This window comes from Phodopus roborovskii, unplaced genomic scaffold, assembly GCF_943737965.1.
Source record: "Phodopus roborovskii unplaced genomic scaffold, PHOROB, whole genome shotgun sequence".
NCBI lineage: Eukaryota > Metazoa > Chordata > Mammalia > Rodentia > Cricetidae > Phodopus > Phodopus roborovskii.
This window is the reverse complement of record NW_026125281.1, coordinates 11,871,028-11,892,715: the sequence shown is the minus strand read 5'-3', so window position 1 is coordinate 11,892,715 and position 21,688 is coordinate 11,871,028. Positions and strand designations below refer to the sequence as shown.

The window sequence follows — 21,688 nt, the reverse complement described above, 5'->3', positions numbered from 1 at the left end:
TGTTCTTACTTCAGTTTTCTCCAGTAGACCATGGTAAAATAATAAGTGCTATTGGTTAGTTACAGATATTAAATGAGATCATATGGTAAGCTGCCTGGCGTGTAACAGATATTTAATAGGGCAGCTGCCATTGTTAATATCAGTATATCTCATCAGTATTGTGAAGTAAAATAAAAAGTATTGTGAAGTTACAGCATAGCAAAAGGTAGTGGGGACTGGATAAAATGTAGATGCTTACGTTTGTCTATGAAACATATATCAACCATGATATTTATTTGCATATATATTGGGAAAATGCAACATATCCCGAGGATATATAACATAGAAAGAGACAGTAATCAATATCCAAATACAGGAGATAATAAAAATATAACTATCCTATAAATGGGTCTAGAGCGTGTGCACTGCCTGTTGCACAGCTGTGCACACCTGTAGGGTTGTACAAAGAAACACTAAATGTCTCACCTCCTGAAATGTAAGCCTTGTTGTCATATGGATTGAAGCAAATATGGGGTGGAGAAACAGTCCTTTTGTTTAAAATAGAAACTTTGAAGGGGACCAAATGGACACATGACAAACCAAGATCCAGTTCCCCTGGAGGGGAAAAAGGAAGACAAAAAAGAAAAGAAAAGAAAAATTCTTCCTTTTTGGGATGCGACCCGGGAATGACTGATAGCAAAATTGACGTTTCCTCTTCAGTGAAATCCTCCAGCCAAGCTGGGCGCTAACCGAGTAGGCGATTTCACTTCATCGCTTCACAAAAGACTTCCAAATTCACTGCAGCAGACACTGCAAAATAAAAATGTTAAGTACATCCTAGCTGGCGGGGAGACGGAAGCCTTCGTGTTCAATCAAAGGTTTGCAATAATAGGATTCATTTTTTAAAAGAAAAAAGAAAGGACAGATGGGATTAGGAAATGTTGCAGTGGAGACTGTCGTGAGAGGCTCAGTCAGCCTGCCTTTTGTGGACCTGCACAAAGATCCCAGAACCAGACTGGCTTAGGACAGCCTGGGACTAGGGTGCCAGAGAGAGGCCACCGGCTCCCGGACACCCTGCAGGGCAGGAGGCTGAGACCATGCACCAAATTTACAGCTGCAGCGATGAGAATATTGAAGTCTTCACCACCGTGATTCCATCCAAGGGTGAGTAACAATCGCCCTTGGAGTCCCCTACTGTGGCATCTCATGTGGGAGGTGACCGATTGCTTTGGGGCTAAGGCACACTGGTGCACAGTACCCACGGGTCCCGAGCTCTGCCAGCTTCTCCGTTTTGATGGCTTTGATGCCCCCACTTTCTCGGGTGGGGGGAGACAAGAATAAATATCAATCACAGGGGAACAATCTATCAAGGAGGAGATGAGCGCAGGGTAGCGCTTCCTCCTTCACTTAATTCAATACCGGCAACCCAGCAGGCTCAGTGACCGGCAGCAAGCGACCTACTGTTAAGCAGACAGAGATGGAAACAAAATTTCCAGGGTACCCGATAGGCTTTTTCATGGTCTGCAGTGAGAAAGCAGATTCTGAGAGGGGAATCAGCTGTCCCAAAGCCAACTCTGTCTGACTTGGGAGGAGGAAGGCCCCGGGGTGGCCTGACACTCAGGGAAGGCAATGAAACTGGACCCTGACCCCAGGCTGACTTCTTCACAGAACCCCGGGGTCCTCTGTCTCACTCCCTGCCACCAACAGCCACCACCTGACTTTACAGGCTCTGGTTCCTGGCTATAGGTGAAAGCCCTGGGCAGGGCTTAGGAGACGGCCTTCCAGGGGAGTGCTGGTGATTCAGTAGAGAGCCCTCTGCCTTGACATTGTTCTGACCCTGCAGCCCCTTGCCCTGTTGTGGCACAGATCGCCTCTGGTGTCACTGTGATGGTCTGGCTGAAATGGTCTGGATGTTGGCTGGTGCTGTGAGCCCGCATTCAAACAACTCTTGTCTTCCTGCCGATGTCAGCCAGACAGGGGCCTTGCTTGCGGTGGTGGAGGGGGGAGTGGGGCGGGGGAGAGACTCAGCCAGGACATAGACAGATAGCTGAGCATAAACTGAGCTCTCCACACCTACTGCAGAGGGAGGGGAGAGAAGGAGAGGGTTTGGGACTTTGCCCATGTGTAGGAGTTGGAATTTTCTCTGGAGATTCTGAAAGTCAACCCATCTGAGGAGTGACTGGATCTGGGTGAATAGGAAGGTCCTTTCCATTTACTTTATCTCTGCTTTCTTGTGTTTGTGTATGGGGGGGGGGAGGGGGATGCATTACGAGTGGTGAACCAGGAGCCCATGAATGGAAAGCAAGGGCTGGACCCCTGAGCTACCTCCCAAGACCTGAAAATGGATGTTGAGTGAGAAACAAAAAGCAAGCTGAAAACATATATATGCTTGATAGCACACTTGGGACCACAGATAACTCTGCATCGTGTTTAGGAGCACATTTTTGGAGCAAAGTATGAAAAGAAGACTAGAAAGGCCCATAGGCGATAAAACCAGTAAGGCCAGAGACCCTGGGGAAGGCTGGGAGGAGAGTTAGGATGAGGTGAAGGAGGGCCCAAGACCTCCTTGCTAATTTTTGGGAATCAAAAATATTAGCATGTCTGCTTTCACTGAGAAGGGTGACTCATGTCTGTAGCCCAAGAATGCTGAGGCCTGAGGACCTCAGGACCACGGCCAGCTGGACATAGAGCAACACAATGTCCCAACAGGAAAAGAACAAGTAGGAAGAAAAAGTCCTTGATAAAGTGTTTAGATTTCTGCCATTTCTGTACTGTGTGACCTTGGAGCAGCTACTTCTCCCGGCATGGGTTCCCACTTCTGTAAAAGATAAACACAGTTTAGCCTCCAAGGTTATCACGGAAAATAAATGGATTGATACACGGAACAATTGTAATGGAGCTGGCATGATTACACAGCATCAAGCATACCACATACAAAGTGATTAGTGTTTTCAGCCTGTGTGTGTGGCCATGAGTATGTTCATTAGAGATAAGTGTTTGGTCCTACATTCTTCTGTCTTCATCTGCCTTAAGCTAAGTACCCATAGGCACTTCACTGCTGGGGACTGATCTTCTAGAGAGGATTAATCGTGGCTTTTGTAGAGACCTCAATGGATGAAGCACATCTCTTTCCATGCCTTGCTTCATCCTGGGGCCTCCTGAGAGTCTTCAAGCAGAAGGCTCCCACAGAGAGGAGCTGATGCTCTCAATTCTGAGTCACTGCATATGAAAGCAACAAATGACCCAGATCCCAGGTTGCCTACAGGACTGCAGAAAGGCAAGTTTGCTCGACCTTGTGCAACAGGGTCTGAGTCCCCTGAGTGGGCCATTTCCCAGAAGCTATGCACGACAATGACCAACAAGTCTCACCAGATCAGGATAGCATCACTGAGAGTATAGCCTTACATAGCCTAGTGGTTAGGGGTGAAAGGCCTAAGCCTGCTGTGGTGGAGCAGTCGGTGGTCCTGACTTTTTCATCAGCCCAAACTGGAACTCTATGTCAACTAACAACACTGCTGCACTTCCCCCGCCTCCCAGGCCCTGGGAGTGGCCACTCTACTTTGCATCTCTATGAGATCAACTGCTCTAAATACCCCAGATGGGTGCATGGGATAGCTCTTTTGTGTCTCACTTAACCTAGCACAGTCTTCGGGGTTTAAGCATCTTCTCTTTACTGTTTAAGGCTGAGCAGAGTTCTAATGTGTGGGTAAACCATATTTATCCATTCATCTGCTGATGGGCGCTGGGTTCTTACCAACCTTTTAGCTATTGTAAATGATGCTAAAGAAATTTTGTTGTAGTCAAGCCGAGTGACATCTTAACTCGCAGTGGAACTCTGCTCTCCTTTCCACCCCTTTCCCAATAACCCTCCAACCATTCTCATTCTCAGCTCGGTACCAGGCTTCAGGCGTTTTCTAAAACCATTTCTTTATCTCTTTCAGTGTCCAGTCCATCCAGGAGAAGAGTCAAGAGCGCTCAACATCTCTTGACCAAGAATGTAAGGAAACTCATTTGGTTTTGACCCTCTTTGACTTTCAGTGCTAAAACAATGGTGGCTTCTTGACGCCCAGCCCCTCCGCTGCTCTCAAGGATGAGGAGGCAAGGGTCTCTCATATGGTTGCTTGATCATTTAGTCAAAATAACCAACAGTACCAAACATACACCAGAGTCCCCTGAGAGATTCCCTCATTTTGGCATTATTTCCAGGCACAGGGGAGACCACACTCTGCATGCACAGAGTTCATGGCATGTGTTTGTCATGTTCTATATTCTCACCATGAGAACCACTCATACAATTCCTTATCACAGAGGCCTCCTAGCAGAACAACAGTCATCCATATGCCCACCTATCCATCCCTCGGGTATTTGCATTTCTGTTATGCTAGAGAAGTTGTAGTAGATGCCCAGAGTATGAGAGTAATTTTGTTGGTGTTTGTTTGCTTCGTTGTTGGAGATAGTCCTTGTGTACCTCAGGCTGTCCTCAAGCCCACCACATAACCCAAGCTAGCCTAAAACACAAAATTCTCTTGCCTTAACCTCCAAAATGCTGGGACGATAGGTACGATGTTTCAAACAATGGCTTTTGCTTACATGTTTGTCTGGTAAGGCCAGAAATTCTGAGCAGTTTGGGGGTGTCCAGCCCTGTACTGTCCCTTCATGGCAGCCTCCTTTAGACTTTTAAATTGTGTTTTGGTATTTTTTTTAATGCAGTAAAGTTGTTTACATTCTCTTACAGGCTAATGATGCTATACACTTCCATTTTACATACATATTTATTTATGTCAAAATTATCAATATATCTGCACTGTGTTTTGAAATGAAGACTGATTGGTTCCTCTTCATGATGTGGAGTTGCTATCACAAATTTTAGACAATACTATTATGGATTTTTAAGGATTGTGATTTTAAAAAAATCTTTTCTCCGTTTTAAAAATGTGTTTCCTTTTTTAATTAAAGGGGGTGTATTTGTTGTTCCTAGAAACATTCTTTATACTTTTGTTTTAAAGAACACAGGTACATTAATCACCCTGAACAGGGCAGAGTGGCCAGGCAGTAATAAGAACATTGCCTCCAGCTTTGCTAAACCCCAATTCCAAACCAGCATGTATCTACTGCAAAACCTCAAATACTGCAAGGATTTTAAATTTAGCATCACAAAATTCTGAGACATTGTACAACAGAGTAGAAGATGCAGGGACTTTATGGTCAAATTCCTACGTGTAAAGCCCAGCTCCTTTGGCTTCTATTTCTGTGGGTTAGTTGCCTAGCTGCCCTGGAATCCCACTTCCTTGGCTTTAAGATGAGGTTATTACAAACGTGTCTCTCAAGGACAAGGGACAAATGACTTAACATACAGCAACTATCTGGTTCAGAGACTGCCACATATCAAGTATTCAATAGATGTTGGTATGGTTTTCTGATTTGGGTTTATTTTATTTTATTGAGACAGGGTCTCAATCTTTAGTTTTGGCTGGCCTAGAACTCTTCATGTAGACCAGGATGGCCTTGAAGTTGCAACCTTTAGCTGATGCACATAGATATCACAGAAGTAGCTCAAAAGAAGTCACCCACATAAAGAGCGGGTCTGTTAAGCATTCTAGGAGAATGGAGCCTTTGATAATAAATAGGAAAGCTGGCAAGAGGAAAATCTACCTACCTCTGCCTTCCAAGTGCTAAATTAAAGGTGTGTGTCACTGTACCCAGCTGTCTTAGAGTTTTATCGCTGTGAAGAGACGCCATGACCATGGCAATTCTTATAAAGGAAAACATTTAATTGGGTCTGGCTTACAGTTTCAGAGGCTCAGTCCATTATCATCAGGGCAGGGAGCATGGCAGCACATGGGCAGACTTAGTGCCGGAGAAGAAGCTGAGAGTTCTACATCTTGATCTGCAGGCAGCAGAAAGAGACTACTACACTAGGCCTACCTTGAGCATGTGAGACCTCAAAGGCCATCCCCAAAGTGACACACTTCCTCCAACAAGGCCACACCTCCTAATAGTGTCACTCCCTATGGGCCAAGCATTTAAACACAGGAGTCTATGAGGACCATGCCTATTCAAAGCACCACTCCAGTCACTGGTGCTTTTTTAAGTGAAAATTTTCCATATACTACTGTATAATTATGCTCATTGTCTGGCAATGGACTACTTTTGTGAATTGCTTTTATTGAATTAACAACAGATCTTGAATATCTTTCCATGCCAAAAAATATGTGAATATCCATGTGTGTAATATATTGTATAGGATACATACATACATACATACATATATACATATATACATATATATTATGTCCCTCTCTTAATGATTGCATAGTATTCCAATATATGAATTACCGAGTCAAATCTGGAATTTTAAAATTCATTGTCCAAAGTCATAAATAAATAGTGTTTCTCCACTTTTCTATAAAGATGATACCCCAAGGAAGGTTCTTGACAATATTGTTATGTTCTCTCTTTTTTTAACTTTTTAATTTATATTACAACCTTGTTTTACATGTCAATCCCAGTTCCCTCTCCCTCCCTTCCTCCCCTGTCCCCCACCAACCCCCAATCTCATCCCCTTTCTGCTCCCCAGGGAGGGTGAGGCCTTCCATGGAAGATCTTCAAAGTCTGTCACATCATTTGGAGCAGGGCCCAGGCCCTTCATTATGTTCTTAGACATTTACTCTTACACGTCTTTGAGGGTAAATTTGTGGATGTGAAGAGACTAGTCAGGAGGATGAGAAGACTTTTGTATTTGTTGCCAAAGTCCTGCTGTTCTAGAACACCACACCAATACTGCAGGATATTCCTGTTGTTCAGCTTTCATGGGCTGATAGGTGGAAATGCCTTATTGTTTGAGTGTAATTCTTAATGTCCTTCATAGGTTTATTGACCACTCAATATTTTTCCCTGTGGACTTGTTATTCATCTCCTTTGCCTGCTTTTATGTCAGTTGTAGGTCCTTTCATAAGGACTTTGGGGAGCATTTGCTATACTAGGAAAGAGAAGGGTTTGAGTCATGCGCTCCTGACCTCAGTCATAAACCCTGAGAATTAACAACCTAGTTCATAAGGGGGGTGGAGAGGATAGGCTTGTTCACAGTTAACTCAGGGTCAGGAAACTTCACTGAGGGTGTTCAAGCCTTGGCCAAGCTGCCCAGCTCCCCCTCTGTTTACAAAGCTCAGGCCAAGGCACAGAACACACAGGCCAGGCTGGGCAGGGTGACACAAGCGTGAAATCCCTGTCTTGGTGAGACAAGGGTTTCTGTCCTCTTCTGAAAGTGCCCCAGGAAAACCTATCCTACTGTGCACAGATGCTAACATTTACAGAGTTCTTTGGCTCCCAGTGCTCATTTGCATCTCCCTTGGGCTGGGCTGCCATTGGACAGAGATGTATTCTCTTCCTCCTCTGTGAATACCACTTTCCTACTGAGCCACTTCCTCTTGGATGTCACTGGAGTTGCATCTTCTTCCAAATCCTAAAGCGCATCCACTACTCCAGGGTGCTTTCTCTCCCTCCCTGCCTCCCTCTGCTTTATTGACGTCTGAATCATCCTGATGTCTGTGGATGTCATAGAAATATCTCAAGAGAATGCACCCAGATGAGGAATGGGTCTGTTTAGCATCCCAGGATAATGGAGCCCTTTGATAATCATCAGGGAAGCTAGCAAGAGGAAGAACAGAGAAACAGGATTGTAAATATCGCTTTGTCCCAAGACTTGATGCTTGTGTGGGGACATGTGGGTGGAAGCTCCTGGCTTATGCACTAAACCTTCAATTGCACTTGAACATTCCCAGCTGGGTGTAGGAGCTTCTGAGGTTTTACTCAGAAGGCATGAAGCCATGGTACACATTGGTTCTGCAAGTGCAGCTCTATGGCATCAAGAAAGACACAAAGCTCCTCCGGACATCAGTTTTCCTATTAGAGCCAGCTTGAACATTCCTATAGATTCCTTCTGACCCAGGCCATGACTGTGTCCCACCATCTAGGTCTCGGCCTCTAATTCCTCATCTGATCTCCAAGCTGGGAGATGGAAGGATGGATTTGGGATGTCAGGGGATGGATGCCCTCAGTAGACATCGTGATGTCCTAGAACAGGAAAAACCACTTGCAAATGTGACAGGTGAATACGTGCTCTGAAGATATCAGGAATCTTTGCTAATAATAATGGGCATTGATTTTGCCAGCCCAGCAAGGGTGGGCATGAATACCCCTGCTCTGTTAACTCCTGTCAAACCTGGGGCTTAGAACATGCCTCGGTTAGCAGAACGTTTGTTTTTCATTGGCAATCTGATAGGAAAGGGAGATTTTATTGTTTTAATATGCATTTAGTCACTAATGTTCAGAAAATTTACAGGCTTTACTCATATTTTCCCTCCATTTTCTATTGTTTGGTAGAGACTTTTATGAGCATAGGGTAATTGCTCATCATATGTAATGCTATGTCATATTAAGCTACATTCTACTTCAGTGTTTGTTACTCAACACACAGCTTTGACATGGCTCATCACCCAAACCAAACAGAATTGCTCTCCCCCAGTGACCTGATACTTATTCCAACAATATCATTCAAGATACAGTTTCCTCCACTGACTTGAAATACCACCCTGTTATCACGTCTTTAAAAGCCCATTTATTTTTCACTCTGGCATCTCCCAAAAAGCAACACTACAGTTCTGTGTACTCAACTGAAGGGGGTCTGCCAAAAGCTAAACTATCAGGGCCGAGCCCATCCGCCTCGCTCGCAGATGCACAGGAGCCGGAAGCTGACACAGGACAGGCCCTTGCAGGACAGCCGTGCACAGAAGGAAGTGGCGGGCCATGCAAGCCTCAGGGAGGCTGTGGAGTTATGGAATACTGGAGCTTCTAATGAATGAGCCCCATGGAGTAAGGGCAATCAGAATGAATGGCCCTGTGTCCTGCAAATGGATAAAATATGCAGCATCTGTCCCCTGGCTGCCAAGAGTCCCCCATGACTCCCCACATTAAGATAAAATGCCTGCTATTATTTCTCTCCTGTTTTCACATTTAAATTATTCCAGTGGTTTAAGTACAGCTGTCCCTCAGGACCCTCAGGGATTGGTTCCAAGACATCCACAGAAACCAACATTCACATGCTTAAGTTCCCTGTGTGTGTTCAGTGCAGAGGTGGGTGTCTTTAAAGCAGTCTATAAAGATTTTCATACCATAGTTCGATCCTATCTCCTCTCCCTCCAACTCCCGGCCCCATCCTCCCAAACCCGCCCAACTTCAGTTCCTTCTCTCTCTTTAAAACAAGCAGAAACATCCAATCATGGGATCAGATCAGTGTTGGCTGACAACTCCTGAGCGGGTCACCTGCTCTGGAGTGTGGCTGATATATATACCCAGTGTCACTCCATCGGAAAAAAAAAACTGAGTTTTCCTCTCCTAGTGGCTGTCAGTTGTGAATCGCTTCTGGGCGAGGGGCGGGGCTTCATGCCCTTGGCCCTTTCCTCCATACTGGGTTTGCCCGGTTTGAGCATGCACATGCTGCAGTGTCTCTGTAAGTCGTCATATGCTTCTAGAAGACCTGTGTCCTCGAAGTCACCCACCACCTCTGGTTCTTACCATCTTTCCCCTTCTCTGCATAGGCAAATATAATCTTCTGTTGATTCTTTTCATACCATGTATTTTGATCACATTTACCACCACTCCTCTTCCAACCCCTCTCACATCCACCCCACCTCCCAGGGTCATGTCCCTTTTTAAAAAACAATCTGATAAGTCCCTCCTTTGTGCTGTCTATATGCTTATGGGCCATCCACCGAAGCATGGTTGACCTACCAGAGGTGACATCACTGAAGTAAACAAACTCTTCTTCCCCGAGCAGCCAACAACTGTCCATGGGTTTTTGGCTAGGAATGGGGCTTCTGATGCTCTCCTCCCTCTATGCTGGAATGTGGATTGGCTTGATCTTGTAGCCACAGCTACTGTGAGTTCCCCAATGGTCCCTGAGTCCTGGGGTCAGGTTATTGATGAACCATTTGTGGATGAGTACTAACAGACTATTGTAATGAAACCACCTTAGCTTTTAACACTCTCTTCTGGGTTTTTGCAATCTCTACTCAGTGACAATTCACTTACCGCCACTCTGGTCCAGGCTAGTTACAGTTGCCCATGGACATGAGGTGGGTGCGGGGCAGCTCCAAGCACTGGAGGACTCAGGGGAGGATGACTGACCGTGTTTCTTGCTCCCTGTAGGTGGTGATCGAGTCGGACCTGTATCCACCAAGACCCTTGGAGCTGCTGCCACAACGCTGTGAGCGCAGGGACACAGGAGACCGCAGGTTTGGCAGGCTGCAGACCGCCAGGCCACCTGGGAGTCATTCTACCAAAACCCCGGTCAGACCTGGTAAGTGAGTTCCTCAGGTTCCCCAGGAATCAGGGACCCCTGAGAGCCAGTGACACTCCACCAAAAGCACAGCAGTTGCTCATGTGTCTATCCTGTGAGCCTCCCTGGCAGGAGGACTGAGCATCCAGTTTTCAAAACAAAAACTAAAAGCAAAAGACCCTGTTAGTGTTAAGGAAGCATCGGCTGTTGGGTCTCACCTATAGACACAAGACGGCCAACACCTTTACCTCCCTACAGCGGCTCTGCCTCCCTAGGTGCAGCATGAGAGGTTCAATAAAAGGCCCTGGGACCGGCACCACAGCCATAACACCCAAATTGTACCACTTTTCCCCCACACTTGAGTGACTTAATAATCTGTAAGAAGAATTTAGGAGCGAACCTTTTTGAAATCTGGAAACAGTAACGGTACCTTGGATACTCTTTTTTCTGAACTGGTTTCCACTCTGAACAGTAACAGACTATTCACATTCTAGCCTTCCAGAGTTTCTAATAATAGTTTCTCTTTAATTGATAGTTTAGGCTTCTTTCTGATGTGCCAACAACCTAAAATCATTCATGTTTTAATTCCAAAACTACCTAGTTGAGAATGATGGCTTACACGTGTAACCTCAGCATTTGAGAGGCTGAGGCAGGAGGACTGTCATGAGTTCAAGGTCAGCCTGGGAATGAGGAGCTGGAGTGTGCAGTGTGAGTGCAACCCCGTGCTGGGTGTGCAAGTGTGAGTGCAGTGTGAGTGAAACCCGTGCTGAGTGTGCAGTGTGGGTGCAGCCCCGTGCTGGGTGTGCAGTGTGGGTGCAGCCCCGTGCTGGGTGTGCAGTGTGGGTGCAGCCCCGTGCTGGGTGTGCAAGTGTGAGTGCAGTGTGAGTGAAACCCCATGCTGGGTGTGCAGTGTGGGTGCAGCCCCGTGCTGAGTGTGCAGTGTGGGTGCAGCCCCGTGCTGGGTGTGCAAGTGTGAGTGCAACCCCGTGCTGAGTGTGCAGTGTGGGTGCAGCCCCGTGCTGGGTGTGCAGTGTGAATGCAACCCCATGCTGGGTGTGCAGTGTGGGTGCAGCCCCGTGCTGGGTGTGCAGTGTGAATGCCTCCATGCTGTGGAGGCAGAGGCAGGAGAACCCCAGGGCTCCCTGTCCAGCCTAATAGACAAGCTTCAGATCTCAATGAAAGACTGTTCAAAACCAGGATGGATGACACCTAAGGTTAACCTCTGGTCTCCACATGTCCCCCTTCATTTCATGCACCCACACACACTAACATGAACACACACCTGCAACACCCACATGCACACGCACTAAAATGCGCGTGCATATGCACCAAAATGTTGTGAAACCTCCTTTGGTTGTATTTGTTCCAAGTTTTGTTATAGTGGCTGCTTGCTTTAATTGTTGCTTTTTGTAGGTGTCATATTAGATTTCTTTGGTCTCACCCTGCACTCATGATCATCAGTATCAGAGCATACAAACCAAGCTATGTTCTCAGTTACGATGGATTGCATACATGTAAATAGGATGAAGCATTAGAAAAGTCACAATCTGCCTTGCAAATTAAGAGAAGATAGCTTTTTCTCGGTGTCTATGTATAGGTGAGTGGGTGTGTGTGCATGTGGAAAGAGAAAAATAGGCAGAATATTCCTCTTTGCTCCAAAATTCAAAAGGGGGATTTAGAAGCCTTACCTCTTGAATTACTGTGTACACAAGAATCAGCTAGGGGCCTTTCTGTGATGCAGAGTGTAATTGAGAAGGACGCTAGATCATTGTGGATGCCCAGGTTTCATTACTGACCTGCTCTTGGATGATGCTGTTATTACAGCTACAGGGTCAACACACTGAGTAGCAAGGTTTTAGAAAGAAATTACTGCAGACTTTCAAAGTGGGGTCCCAGGAGCAGCACCCGTAAATTTGTTGCATACACGCATACACACACACGCACGCACGCACGCACGCACGCACACACACACACACACACACACACACACACACACACGGGGAGAGAAAGAGACCTTGAAATAGTTCTTATTCATGCCACAAGGGAGATTGTGGGTTTTCAAAATCTTCCTTCCTTTTGACCTCTGCAGCATCCTTCTACCAATTCACAGAACAGAAAAGCCAATGCTGTAGAAATGGTTTGCCCCATCCAAGGTGACAGACATCCCTTGGCAGCATATAATTTCCAGTCCCCTGGTGTTATTGTGTCCAGTGCTTCTTTCCCCAACTGTCTAGTGTTAGGGGTCACTTTTGGAGTCTTTAAAAGACAGTATTTCATAGCAGAGCCTAAGCTGACCTCAAGGTCGTGGTCCCCCTGCTACATCATCCCAAGAGCCGGGATTATGAGTGCACTACCATGCTTGACTGCGTTCACAACTTTGTAGGGAGCTGCTGTCATCTTGTACTGCCCAAGTCAGCCTTTTAATCTAAACGACAAGATCAGTCAGTTACGAAATGGTGAGTCTGCCCGACATGTGACAGTCAGCTCACACAGGGTGTGCTAGTCAGGTTTGGATGGGGGGGGGCAGATTCAGCTGGGCATTGATTCAGTTCCCTCAGCGCCTCCAATCTGATAGATTCCAGGATGGGTAGGAGGGAGTGTTGCTGAGCGGAAGCCAAATCCAGTGCTCTCCAAGGAAAGGCTAGGCACCAGCCCATGAGTGTCAATTCTTACTTTCTCCTGTCAGTAAGCTGCATTTCTCTGGGGACCTCAAGTCTAGGGGCCTGCTCTTCCTCTGAACTGTAGAATAAGCTTTTGGATGCTACAGCTTTCTCAGGTAGGGGAGAAGTGAGGAAACCTGGAGATCACGGGGATGCTGTAGGTAGAACCAAGTAAGACATTCTCACCACAAGGGCTTAGATGCTGGAAAGAGACCGTGCCCACCTCCCGGGCCTGGGAAACTAGCTGTTTGTAGGACTTTTTCTCAGAGATGACGAATTTATCTGAACAAGCTACAAGGAGTGACCTTTTATCAAGCATGATTGTCCAGCTTTCCGTTTCTTCCCTGAAACTTGTCCCCCCCCCCACCTACATTGCACACTAACCCCAGTGTCGCCCCAGACAGCTCTTGCCTTGACACTCTTGTAAACCTACCTCAAGCGTCCCAGGCTCAGACCCCAACACCTCCCATATGTAGACAATGCCAGGGAAGGGCCTCAGTCCGCAGCCTCTCTCCACAAAACTCCCAGAATGTTCTCCTGAGACAGGAAGTTCCCTCTGTCATCTTCCATTTTTAACACCGCTGCCTGCCACTTCTCTCCCATCTATCTTCCCAGCCACGACATCCCACGGCCACCCCCTGTGGAACCCCTGCCCTGGCCATTCTGTAAGGTAGACTAACCCTGAAGTGCAGGCTAATTCCCTGGTGGCCCATTCCATCGTGTCTCCCCAAACCTTCGCTAATGCTCTTTCTGGGGCTCTCGTTCTCTGTGAGAAAAACTCCTGAGTTGAGACATGCCATTCCTTGACCAAGCTTGTCCAGGCCCACAGGAGGCCTAACAATTCCTAAAATCATCTTTATCTGGGAATTGAAGCCATGGTCTTTCCTATGCTGGGCAAGCCCCCCCCCCACGCAACATTTTGAAGTACTTTTCAGCTAAGAATGTGGGGCCTACAGGTAGTGAAGCCAACCCCTTTTGTGCGGTTAGTTTATGCTCAGCACAATGCCTGGCACACTTTGAAAGTGAGCCGCTGTTACTGTTTATTCAAGGGCACCACTTGCTGTCTGTGGTTTGATCTTGGTAATGTCAAGGGGGAATTTTCCAAGACCAACTGAATTTAGTAGCATGTGTTTGTGTGTAAAGTCGTAGGAAAAATTAGGCAATTCCTGGACAGGGCCCTCCCTGTACCCTGTACCACTGGCAGGCAGCGTCTACAGAGAACAAAGCAGTGTCTACACAAAAGCTCAGAAAACAACGGACTTGGCTACAACCCAGTCAATCAAGCAGCCGGTTGGTTCCCATTTAACTAGTTTCCAACCCAAATAGTCATCTGGCCATAGTCAACCATTTAAACTCGGTTACTGTGATTGAACGCTATTTGCTTGGTCTTTGGGCATCCAATCTAAGGCTGCCTACACAATTTACAGATCCACAGTAGCACACGGGTTCCGACTTCCAAACTCAGGCCATCAGGTCTGCATGGCAGCTACTTACTTCTACCAACCGAGCCACCTCGCACATCCTAAGATGGTCTTTTTATATGGGCCTGTGTGTGTGACGAGATTCGAAGAGAATGTGAGAAGACAAGGAGAGATCTGGGGGGGGGGGTTAAGAACATACGGGAGAGATGGGAGAGATGAGGGAAGGAAGGAGACCAAGAGGAAGTGAGAGGGGACTCGGGAGGGTAGCGGAGGAGGGGCCCGTGAGAAGAAACAAACACCCTAGTAATGCAACTAATTTCTTAGGAGCTGAGGTCTCCGGAAAGTAGGAGGTGCTGAGCACCCGTGGCCCGCTGATACAGTGCTAAATGCTCTCTGTGAATTGACTTCATTTTCTCCCGGCACTGTGAGGGTCACAGCAAAGCTGAGCTCTGCCTTCTGCCTGCACACATGCAGTCAGCTCCACCACCATGGCGTGCTTGTCACCGTTGCTGAACCACACTGACCTTAGCTCCAGCTTCCTGGAGGAGTGGCAGGGGTCGGGGGGTGACCCCACTGGGCGGCTAGTGTTGCCTGGCCAGCACCACAGTGCCTGGCTGCTGGGTATGAAAGCCTTCTGAGACTGATGGCCAGCCAGATAATTGATTCAGAAGCAGAGGGAGGCAGAGCTCAGAGTACAACTGAGTAATACCTCTTCTGTTCAATTGCACAGCGGGGATTTCTGAACCCAAAGCTTCAAGTCTGTGTGGGAATCGAGCATATGGGAAATCGCTGGTAAGTACAAGAAGCCACATTGGTTGTCTCTGCTGTGCTGGAAACATCTTGAAATGTCTCTCTGGTGCCAGAAAGGGGGCTGGTGTCCTTTGCCCTAGGCTGAGAATCACAGTGGTTCTTTGCTTTTGGGACTCGCCATTGACGCCACGCTGTGTACTTAGGACACACCACTGGCTGCTTCTCTTTCTCAACAAGAGCTGGGTTCACAATCGCAAACAGAAGCTGTGACTTGCTGGCATCTCACGCATGGGGGAGAACTGTGAGGTGTGGCCAGACAGCAATGCCTGACTGACTCCCAGGTGCGGCGGCTCTGAGGTCAAGTGATGCAAAGATCCCGGGCGCTAAGAGTGGCTCCGGCACCATACAAGCACAAATCGCCGGAGGCTCGGTCAGCCTGGCTGCCATCACACACGGCAGCCTGGGGCACTGAGGCATGGCTCACTCTGGGGAGTCCCAGATCTAAGTGACAGCGGGTTTGGTGTCTGGGGAGGGCCTTCCTCTTGCCTGGCAGGTGTACGCGTTTCCACTGTGTTTTCTGGGCATACAAGTAGAGGCAGTGCTGAAACTCTCCCTTCTTCTGAGGGTATTAATCTTATCATAGATGCCCCACCTCAACAGCCTCATCTAAGCCTAGGTACTGCCCAGAGGGTCCACCTCTAAACACCCCCACGCCAGGGGCGGGTAAGGCCCACCTTAGCAAAAGAGTGAGTCACTTTCGAACATCGGTCCCTAACAGCCAGTCATTTGAGGGCAGGGTGCTTCTCAGAGCATCCCGTACAGGTCAGGTTCACTGAGGACCAAGGTTTAAGATGTTCATTAGGCATCAATACCAGTCTTAGGAGTAGAGAGGTAGCTTGCATGCAGGGAGTCGCTGGACCATGATCCAGGCTTAGCACCTTTAAGTGTAGGACCTAAGGTGTGAGCTGCCTATACAAACAGGTCTCAAATGGCCCAACTTTCGTCTTTCTTGGTCACTCCAGTAGGGTCTGTAGGCTGTCCCAGCAAGCATGTGACTCTGAGCAAGGTGGTCCCCTGCAGCAGAGAGAAACTTGCCTATCCTTTGCCCGCCCAGAGTTGAATAGTTTGTCCTTCTTAAAAGAGAAATCGGGGGCATGCCCCCCGATTTATCTCCTCTTCTCCTTTGTAGTCTTCTAGGAATGCATGTGGGGTTCCCTCTCACGTAATAGAGCCAGGAGTGGACGGAGGTGAGATCATCTCAGACACCCTAGGCCCTTGCAGCTGCTACTACTCAACATGAAAATTACAAAGACGCCAGAAGTCAACTGGGCCAGCCCCTCATCCATATGGAACAAATTAGACAGCTATGGGTACTTACGCTCTGGGCGGGAGAGCTGACCCACGGATTTCAGTAAGGTCATTGTATTGAAAACCCATACAAAGGATGGGATGGGGGAAACTTTGCAATGTGACTCAGCAAACAGGGTGGCTAGGCCACTGGCAGAGGGAAGGAAGGCAGAGAGGGAAGGAAGGCAGACTTTAGAGTTGCTGAGATGGAAGAAAAAACAAAAACAAACAAACAAAAAACAAAAAAATGAGGTGGGGATGAAGGAGCAAAGAGTGTCTAGTGGCTTGGGATTTCTGTTCCCCGGCCTCCAGACCGGCTTAGATGGTGCCCTTGGAAGATGCACAGCTGCAGCAAGGGACCAGAGGAAGCTGGGGTAGTGAGGGGCGGTGACGAAGGTGAAGAGGCAGAGGGGCAGTGTGTCCATGTGCTTGAAACCAGTGGAGCTATGCCCCAGCCCTCACCTGACGCCAGCTGTCCTGGGCAAGAGAGAGACACAGAGCCTGCCCACCTAATTCTGATTCAGGGTTGACAGGGATGAGACAGGACTAAGGAGGATAAGGGATGGGGACCAGGCTCTCCTTCCCCAGCTAAGGAGCCTCAGGCTGAGCGGTGGCATGATGGGAAGGAGTAACAGCTAGGGAGGGCCGCTAGGTGGTACAGTAACTCTGCCCTCAGCCTCCCCCGCCCCAGGAGAGAGGTGGTAAAGAGTGGTGTCCTTGACCTGGAATTTTTCCAGAGGCTGCAGGAAATGTGGTGACTTGACACTTTGATGAGGCTTGGAACCGAAGAACAAAGCATAGTGGGTGCCCGTGATGAAGCAACCTCTGGACTTAGCCCTGATTAGGTCATCTGCTAATTTTCAGTTCAGGGCTGGGCCGTTGGAAGGGATGGTGAGCACTCCGTCTCGTACTCTCCCACTTGTCTGGGGCCGGGGCAAGAGAGAACTAGAGAGGGCAAAAATGAGAAGGCACAATGTGTCACAGTCCATGTAGTGCTCTGGGGACACTGGCACAGAGAAAGAAGGACACAGCTAGCAGCCTAGGGGAAGGTGTGCTTGAAAGGCTGACGGAAACGAGGCCTTGATCCAAAGAAGGACAAAGCCGTGTAGAGCTGTGGGTCGGCAGTAGACAAGACAGGGTGCCCACTAGAGGTAACCCTGGGTCAGCTGACTCTCGTAGTCATAGAAGGCCAAGTTGCGAGTCAGCTTTGCAAGACCTCAGGGAGAAGGGTGCACGAGTCTTCCATGCTGAGTTGTTGGATGGGGACACCTGACAGTTAGAGAGTCCAAGTGGGACATGGAGATTGTAGCCAGCCTGGGCACAAATGAGGTCTGAGGAGACATCTTTGGAAGGGAGCAAGAAGGCAAATGGCAAGGCTGTGCTGGTGACGAGCAGAAGCCACAGAGCGGGTGGGAGAGTGAGGGTTCCCTTGGGAGACTGAATGGCTGAAGTAGAATCCCAGGACCAACAGTTTCACAGGCCTTGTTCAATTCAGCGACTCAGGCAATGTCTGGCCTGCTAAATCAGTGGTTTCGACACTACCCTCGGAAGGCCCCCAGCATGTCTGATGCTGACCGAGTGAGGCTGGAGGTGGTACTTCCAGACAGCCCTCTTATAAATGGCTCCAATAAGTGCCGGAGTGGGAATGTGTCTCCACCCCCAGTCTCTTTCCCCACGGCGCAGATCTCTCCAGTGGCCCGGATCTCAGTGAAAGCTCCAGCTGTGGTGGAGGTGGCAGGCAAGGGCTCAGAAAGTGGAGCTGTTCTGGGAAGAGGGTAAGTATCATGCCTTCACACTATACTGCCTGAACAGCTCTCCACCCGTCCCAGTCATGGAGGGGAGAACAGGTAGCCTACAGTCCTCACACTTTATGTACCCAACAAAACCCCTGCCGGCTTTAAATGACCTTGCAGTGAAGCCTACAGTCATGTGTCCAGCTACAGATGCATCAACTGCTTGCCTAGGATTAAACTAGAGCACTTTTCATAGACTCTACTCCATTAACACTGCTGTGTGGCTTTGCTGAATGGATTCAGGAGCCATAGCTAGAACCTCCGTAGACGGTGTCAGAAACACCTCATGAATTCTTTTAGGGACCCTCCTCCACAGGTGCAGAAATGGCTCCAATAGTTTTTGGGATGAGGATGCAGCTCTGTGGCCCAGCACCTGCCTAGCCTGAGTGAGGTCCTGGCTTATATCTCTAGTGCTGTAAAAACAAAACAAACAAAAACAGGGGGCGGTAAAACACACTGTAACCATGGCTCCTTTTAATTCCATCTGATAAAGAGCCAGCCTAGGGTAGCAAGAAGGTTATTCCCGCAGTATGCTATAGGCCTTCAGTGTAGTAAGAACCCCAGAGTTTGAGTCTCAATGTGGACTTTTTGTTTGTTTGTTTTTCTTTTTTTTTTTTTTTCCCAAGACAGGGCTTCTCTGTGTAACAGGCTGACCTGACACTCACTTTATAGACCAGGCAGACCTCAAACTCACAGAGATCCACCTACCTCTGCCTCCCCGGTGCTGGGACTAAAGGTGCCCACCACCATCGACTGGCTCAACATGGATTCTTATACCTCAGTACACATATGAAGAGATGCAGGCTAAAACAATATAGTAAGGGCTGAAGAGATGGCTCAGAGGTTAAGAGGGCTGCTCTTCTAGAGGTCCTGAGTTCTATTCCCAGCAACCACAAAGTGGCTCACAACCGTCTATAATGAGAGCTGGTGCCCTCTTCAGGTGTGCAGGCAGACATGCAGGCAGAACACTGCATACATAATAAATAAATAACCTTAAAAACAACAGTAGCATATAATTCGTTTTCTCTTGTTAACTACAAAATACTACAGACTGGTACATTATAAAGAATAGATGTGATCCAATGCCAATGGACTATACCCAAAGATGGCCTCTCTGTGGGCTGAGGTAATAGAAAACACCTGAGAGACATATTCAAACTGCCTTTTACAGCAGATCCTCTCTTGAGAAAGCCCATTAACCCGAGAATCAGTTAATCCACTCATGAGGCAAACCCCACCCCCACCCCATCCCCGACCAATCCCCACCCCGCTCTTTGATTTTCCGTTTAGATCCAGACACCTCAAGAAGATAGCGGAAGATTTCCCAGCCCTTCCCCAGGGAGCCGAAGCCTCCCTGCCATTGACAGGCAGTGCCTCCTGCGGTGTCCCTGGCATCCTACGAAAAATATGGACCAGACATAAGAAGAAGTCGGAATACGTGGGAGCCACCAACAGCGCCTTTGAAGCCGACTAAAGGTGCCCTTTCTTGGGTACCTTGCATTGGCCAAGGGTCACAGAAGGAGAGAAGAGTTGAGGATTGGGACTGAGCCACCCTCCCCTCTGCTTGGTTGCTAGTCCAAACACATCACCCTCCTTCACACTCTGGCATGAGCCGTGGAAAGTAACGAAAGTACCTTCCGGGAAGGCAGGAAAGCTGTTCCCCAGACCTGCTAAAGCCATGGGTATAAAGTCTTGTTGGGAGGTTATAAAGGCTATACCCCTGTCTTTAGGAAACCAAAAGCAAACCTTCCTGGCCCGTTTGAAAGCCCTCCCAGGAAAACAGAAGGTGGTTGTTCTGTCTCCTTTGTGAGTTTTCCCAAAACGTGTGATTTCTGGTGTAAATGTAAAGACATGCGTGGCTCTGAGACACTCCTGACACAGTGGTTCTTACTTTCCCTGTTCCATGTGGCTTTTGCCTTGATGAGATACAAGGCACTTCATCTTTACTTTGTCCCAATAGCTACCTAACAGCATCATCTCTGCTTTGCTAGCCACGGGCATGGAGGCATGAGTTCTCTTACGTGGGGTTTCTCTATAGAACTTCAGTGTTAATTTTGGTGTCTTCCATTTTGTGAAGCGGTGAAATTGACCAGCTTAGAGTGATTTTCCCCTTTGTCGTATCTTCCTACCATTGCAAAGCCACCGTTAGAAAGCACTGTGGCTCCCAACAACAGATGGGAAGACCAGGGCCTCTGGATGTCATGGGACTAGACTGCAGAGTATCACCGGGTCTTAGCTTCTCTCTAATAACTGATGTAAGGGAAATTTTCAATGGAAAGAAGATTCTGATAAAGGCAGACTAAAATAAATGGGATGTATCATTATGCACTAGATTATTAAAATGCACTGTATGGTAGCAGAGGGCAGGATCCCAGCTTCCCAAGAGAGTTAGGCAAGGGGATCACATGTTTGAGATATGCCTGGGCAGATTAGCAAGACCCTGTCTCAAAACAACACAGAGAGACACACACAGAGAGAGACAGAGACAGAGAGAAAGAGGACACAAAGAGAAACCAGAAGAAATTGCCATTTTTATAGCTTGAAAACAGCTGAAAACCTATTTGCTGTGGCTCAAACTAATAATCACTCTCATTGAAAATGATCATATAAGAAATGATGGTAACTATAGCTATCTGTATTAACTGCCTGCCTGTCCAGGCACAGTGCTGAGCCATTCACGTGAAGTACTCTATCCTTCCTAACAACTCAGTTAGGAGAATTTGCCCACTGTATATGAAGACATCAGTTCCAAATGGTTAAATGATTAGTTCGAAGTCACCTGTCTTCGATGCCCATGTTATAGCTATCTGCTCCTTGGCACAAAACAAGGGACAGGGAAGGACCAAAATCAGCAATGAATCATCTCAGTGGCCTGGGAGAGGCTGCCTGGAGGAGACAGGATGGAGATGGAATGTGAGGTATTAGACTAACTTGATGAGTGGCGTCTGCGTGTGGAGTGATCGGTAACACAGACCTTCTATATTTCTCCTCTGCCCCAGAAGTCTTATGTCCTCATTAAGAGGCTTAAATTAATATAGAAAGCAGAAGCACCGTGCTAAAACCGACCCTACGGCTGTGTTGAGAATCGCCATGTCTTGGCACAGAAAGAGTTTGAGCAGTTTGGGTCTTGAACTCACTGCTGCCCAGTGTCATGTGGCGTCTGCTCTCTCGAGTCTGGCCCTCGAGGTGAACTGTCATGTGGCAGGGTAGGTCAGTACCCGGACCTCCAAGCTCTCATCCTGCTCACTCCTCATCTTCAACACCACTTGAGACTCCCAGCACCTGACCCTCACAGCCCAACAGTCTGGAATTTGGGCTTCAAGGGCTTTCTCACTAAGGGGACAGTCCCTGTGGACTATCTGATGTTATACCCAATATTAAGCTGGAATCTAGAAGGAAGTT

General features: G+C 47.8%; 1 protein-coding gene across 1 annotated transcript; it reads left to right on the top strand.

The window, feature by feature from the left end:
• Positions 1–640: 640 nt before the first annotated feature.
• Positions 641–20,129, top strand: Vxn (vexin). Its single transcript, XM_051197304.1, has 6 exons — positions 641–1,143; positions 3,921–3,976; positions 10,186–10,336; positions 15,127–15,188; positions 18,177–18,268; positions 19,577–20,129. Exons 1-6 carry the CDS (start codon positions 1,077–1,079, stop codon positions 19,758–19,760), a joined length of 612 nt encoding a protein of 203 aa, XP_051053261.1. The 5' UTR covers positions 641–1,076; the 3' UTR covers positions 19,761–20,129.
• Positions 20,130–21,688: the final 1,559 nt, after the last annotated feature.

Excerpts from the sequence above, each read along its gene's own strand:
- Vxn (XM_051197304.1), top strand. The coding sequence starts at position 1,077 with ATGCACCAAATTTACAGCTGCAGCGATGAGAATATTGAAGTCTTCACC. Across the intron at positions 3,977-10,185 it reads AACATCTCTTGACCAAGAAT|GTGGTGATCGAGTCGGACCT; the intron begins GTAAGGAAACTC and ends TGCTCCCTGTAG. Across the intron at positions 10,337-15,126 it reads CAAAACCCCGGTCAGACCTG|CGGGGATTTCTGAACCCAAA; the intron begins GTAAGTGAGTTC and ends TCAATTGCACAG.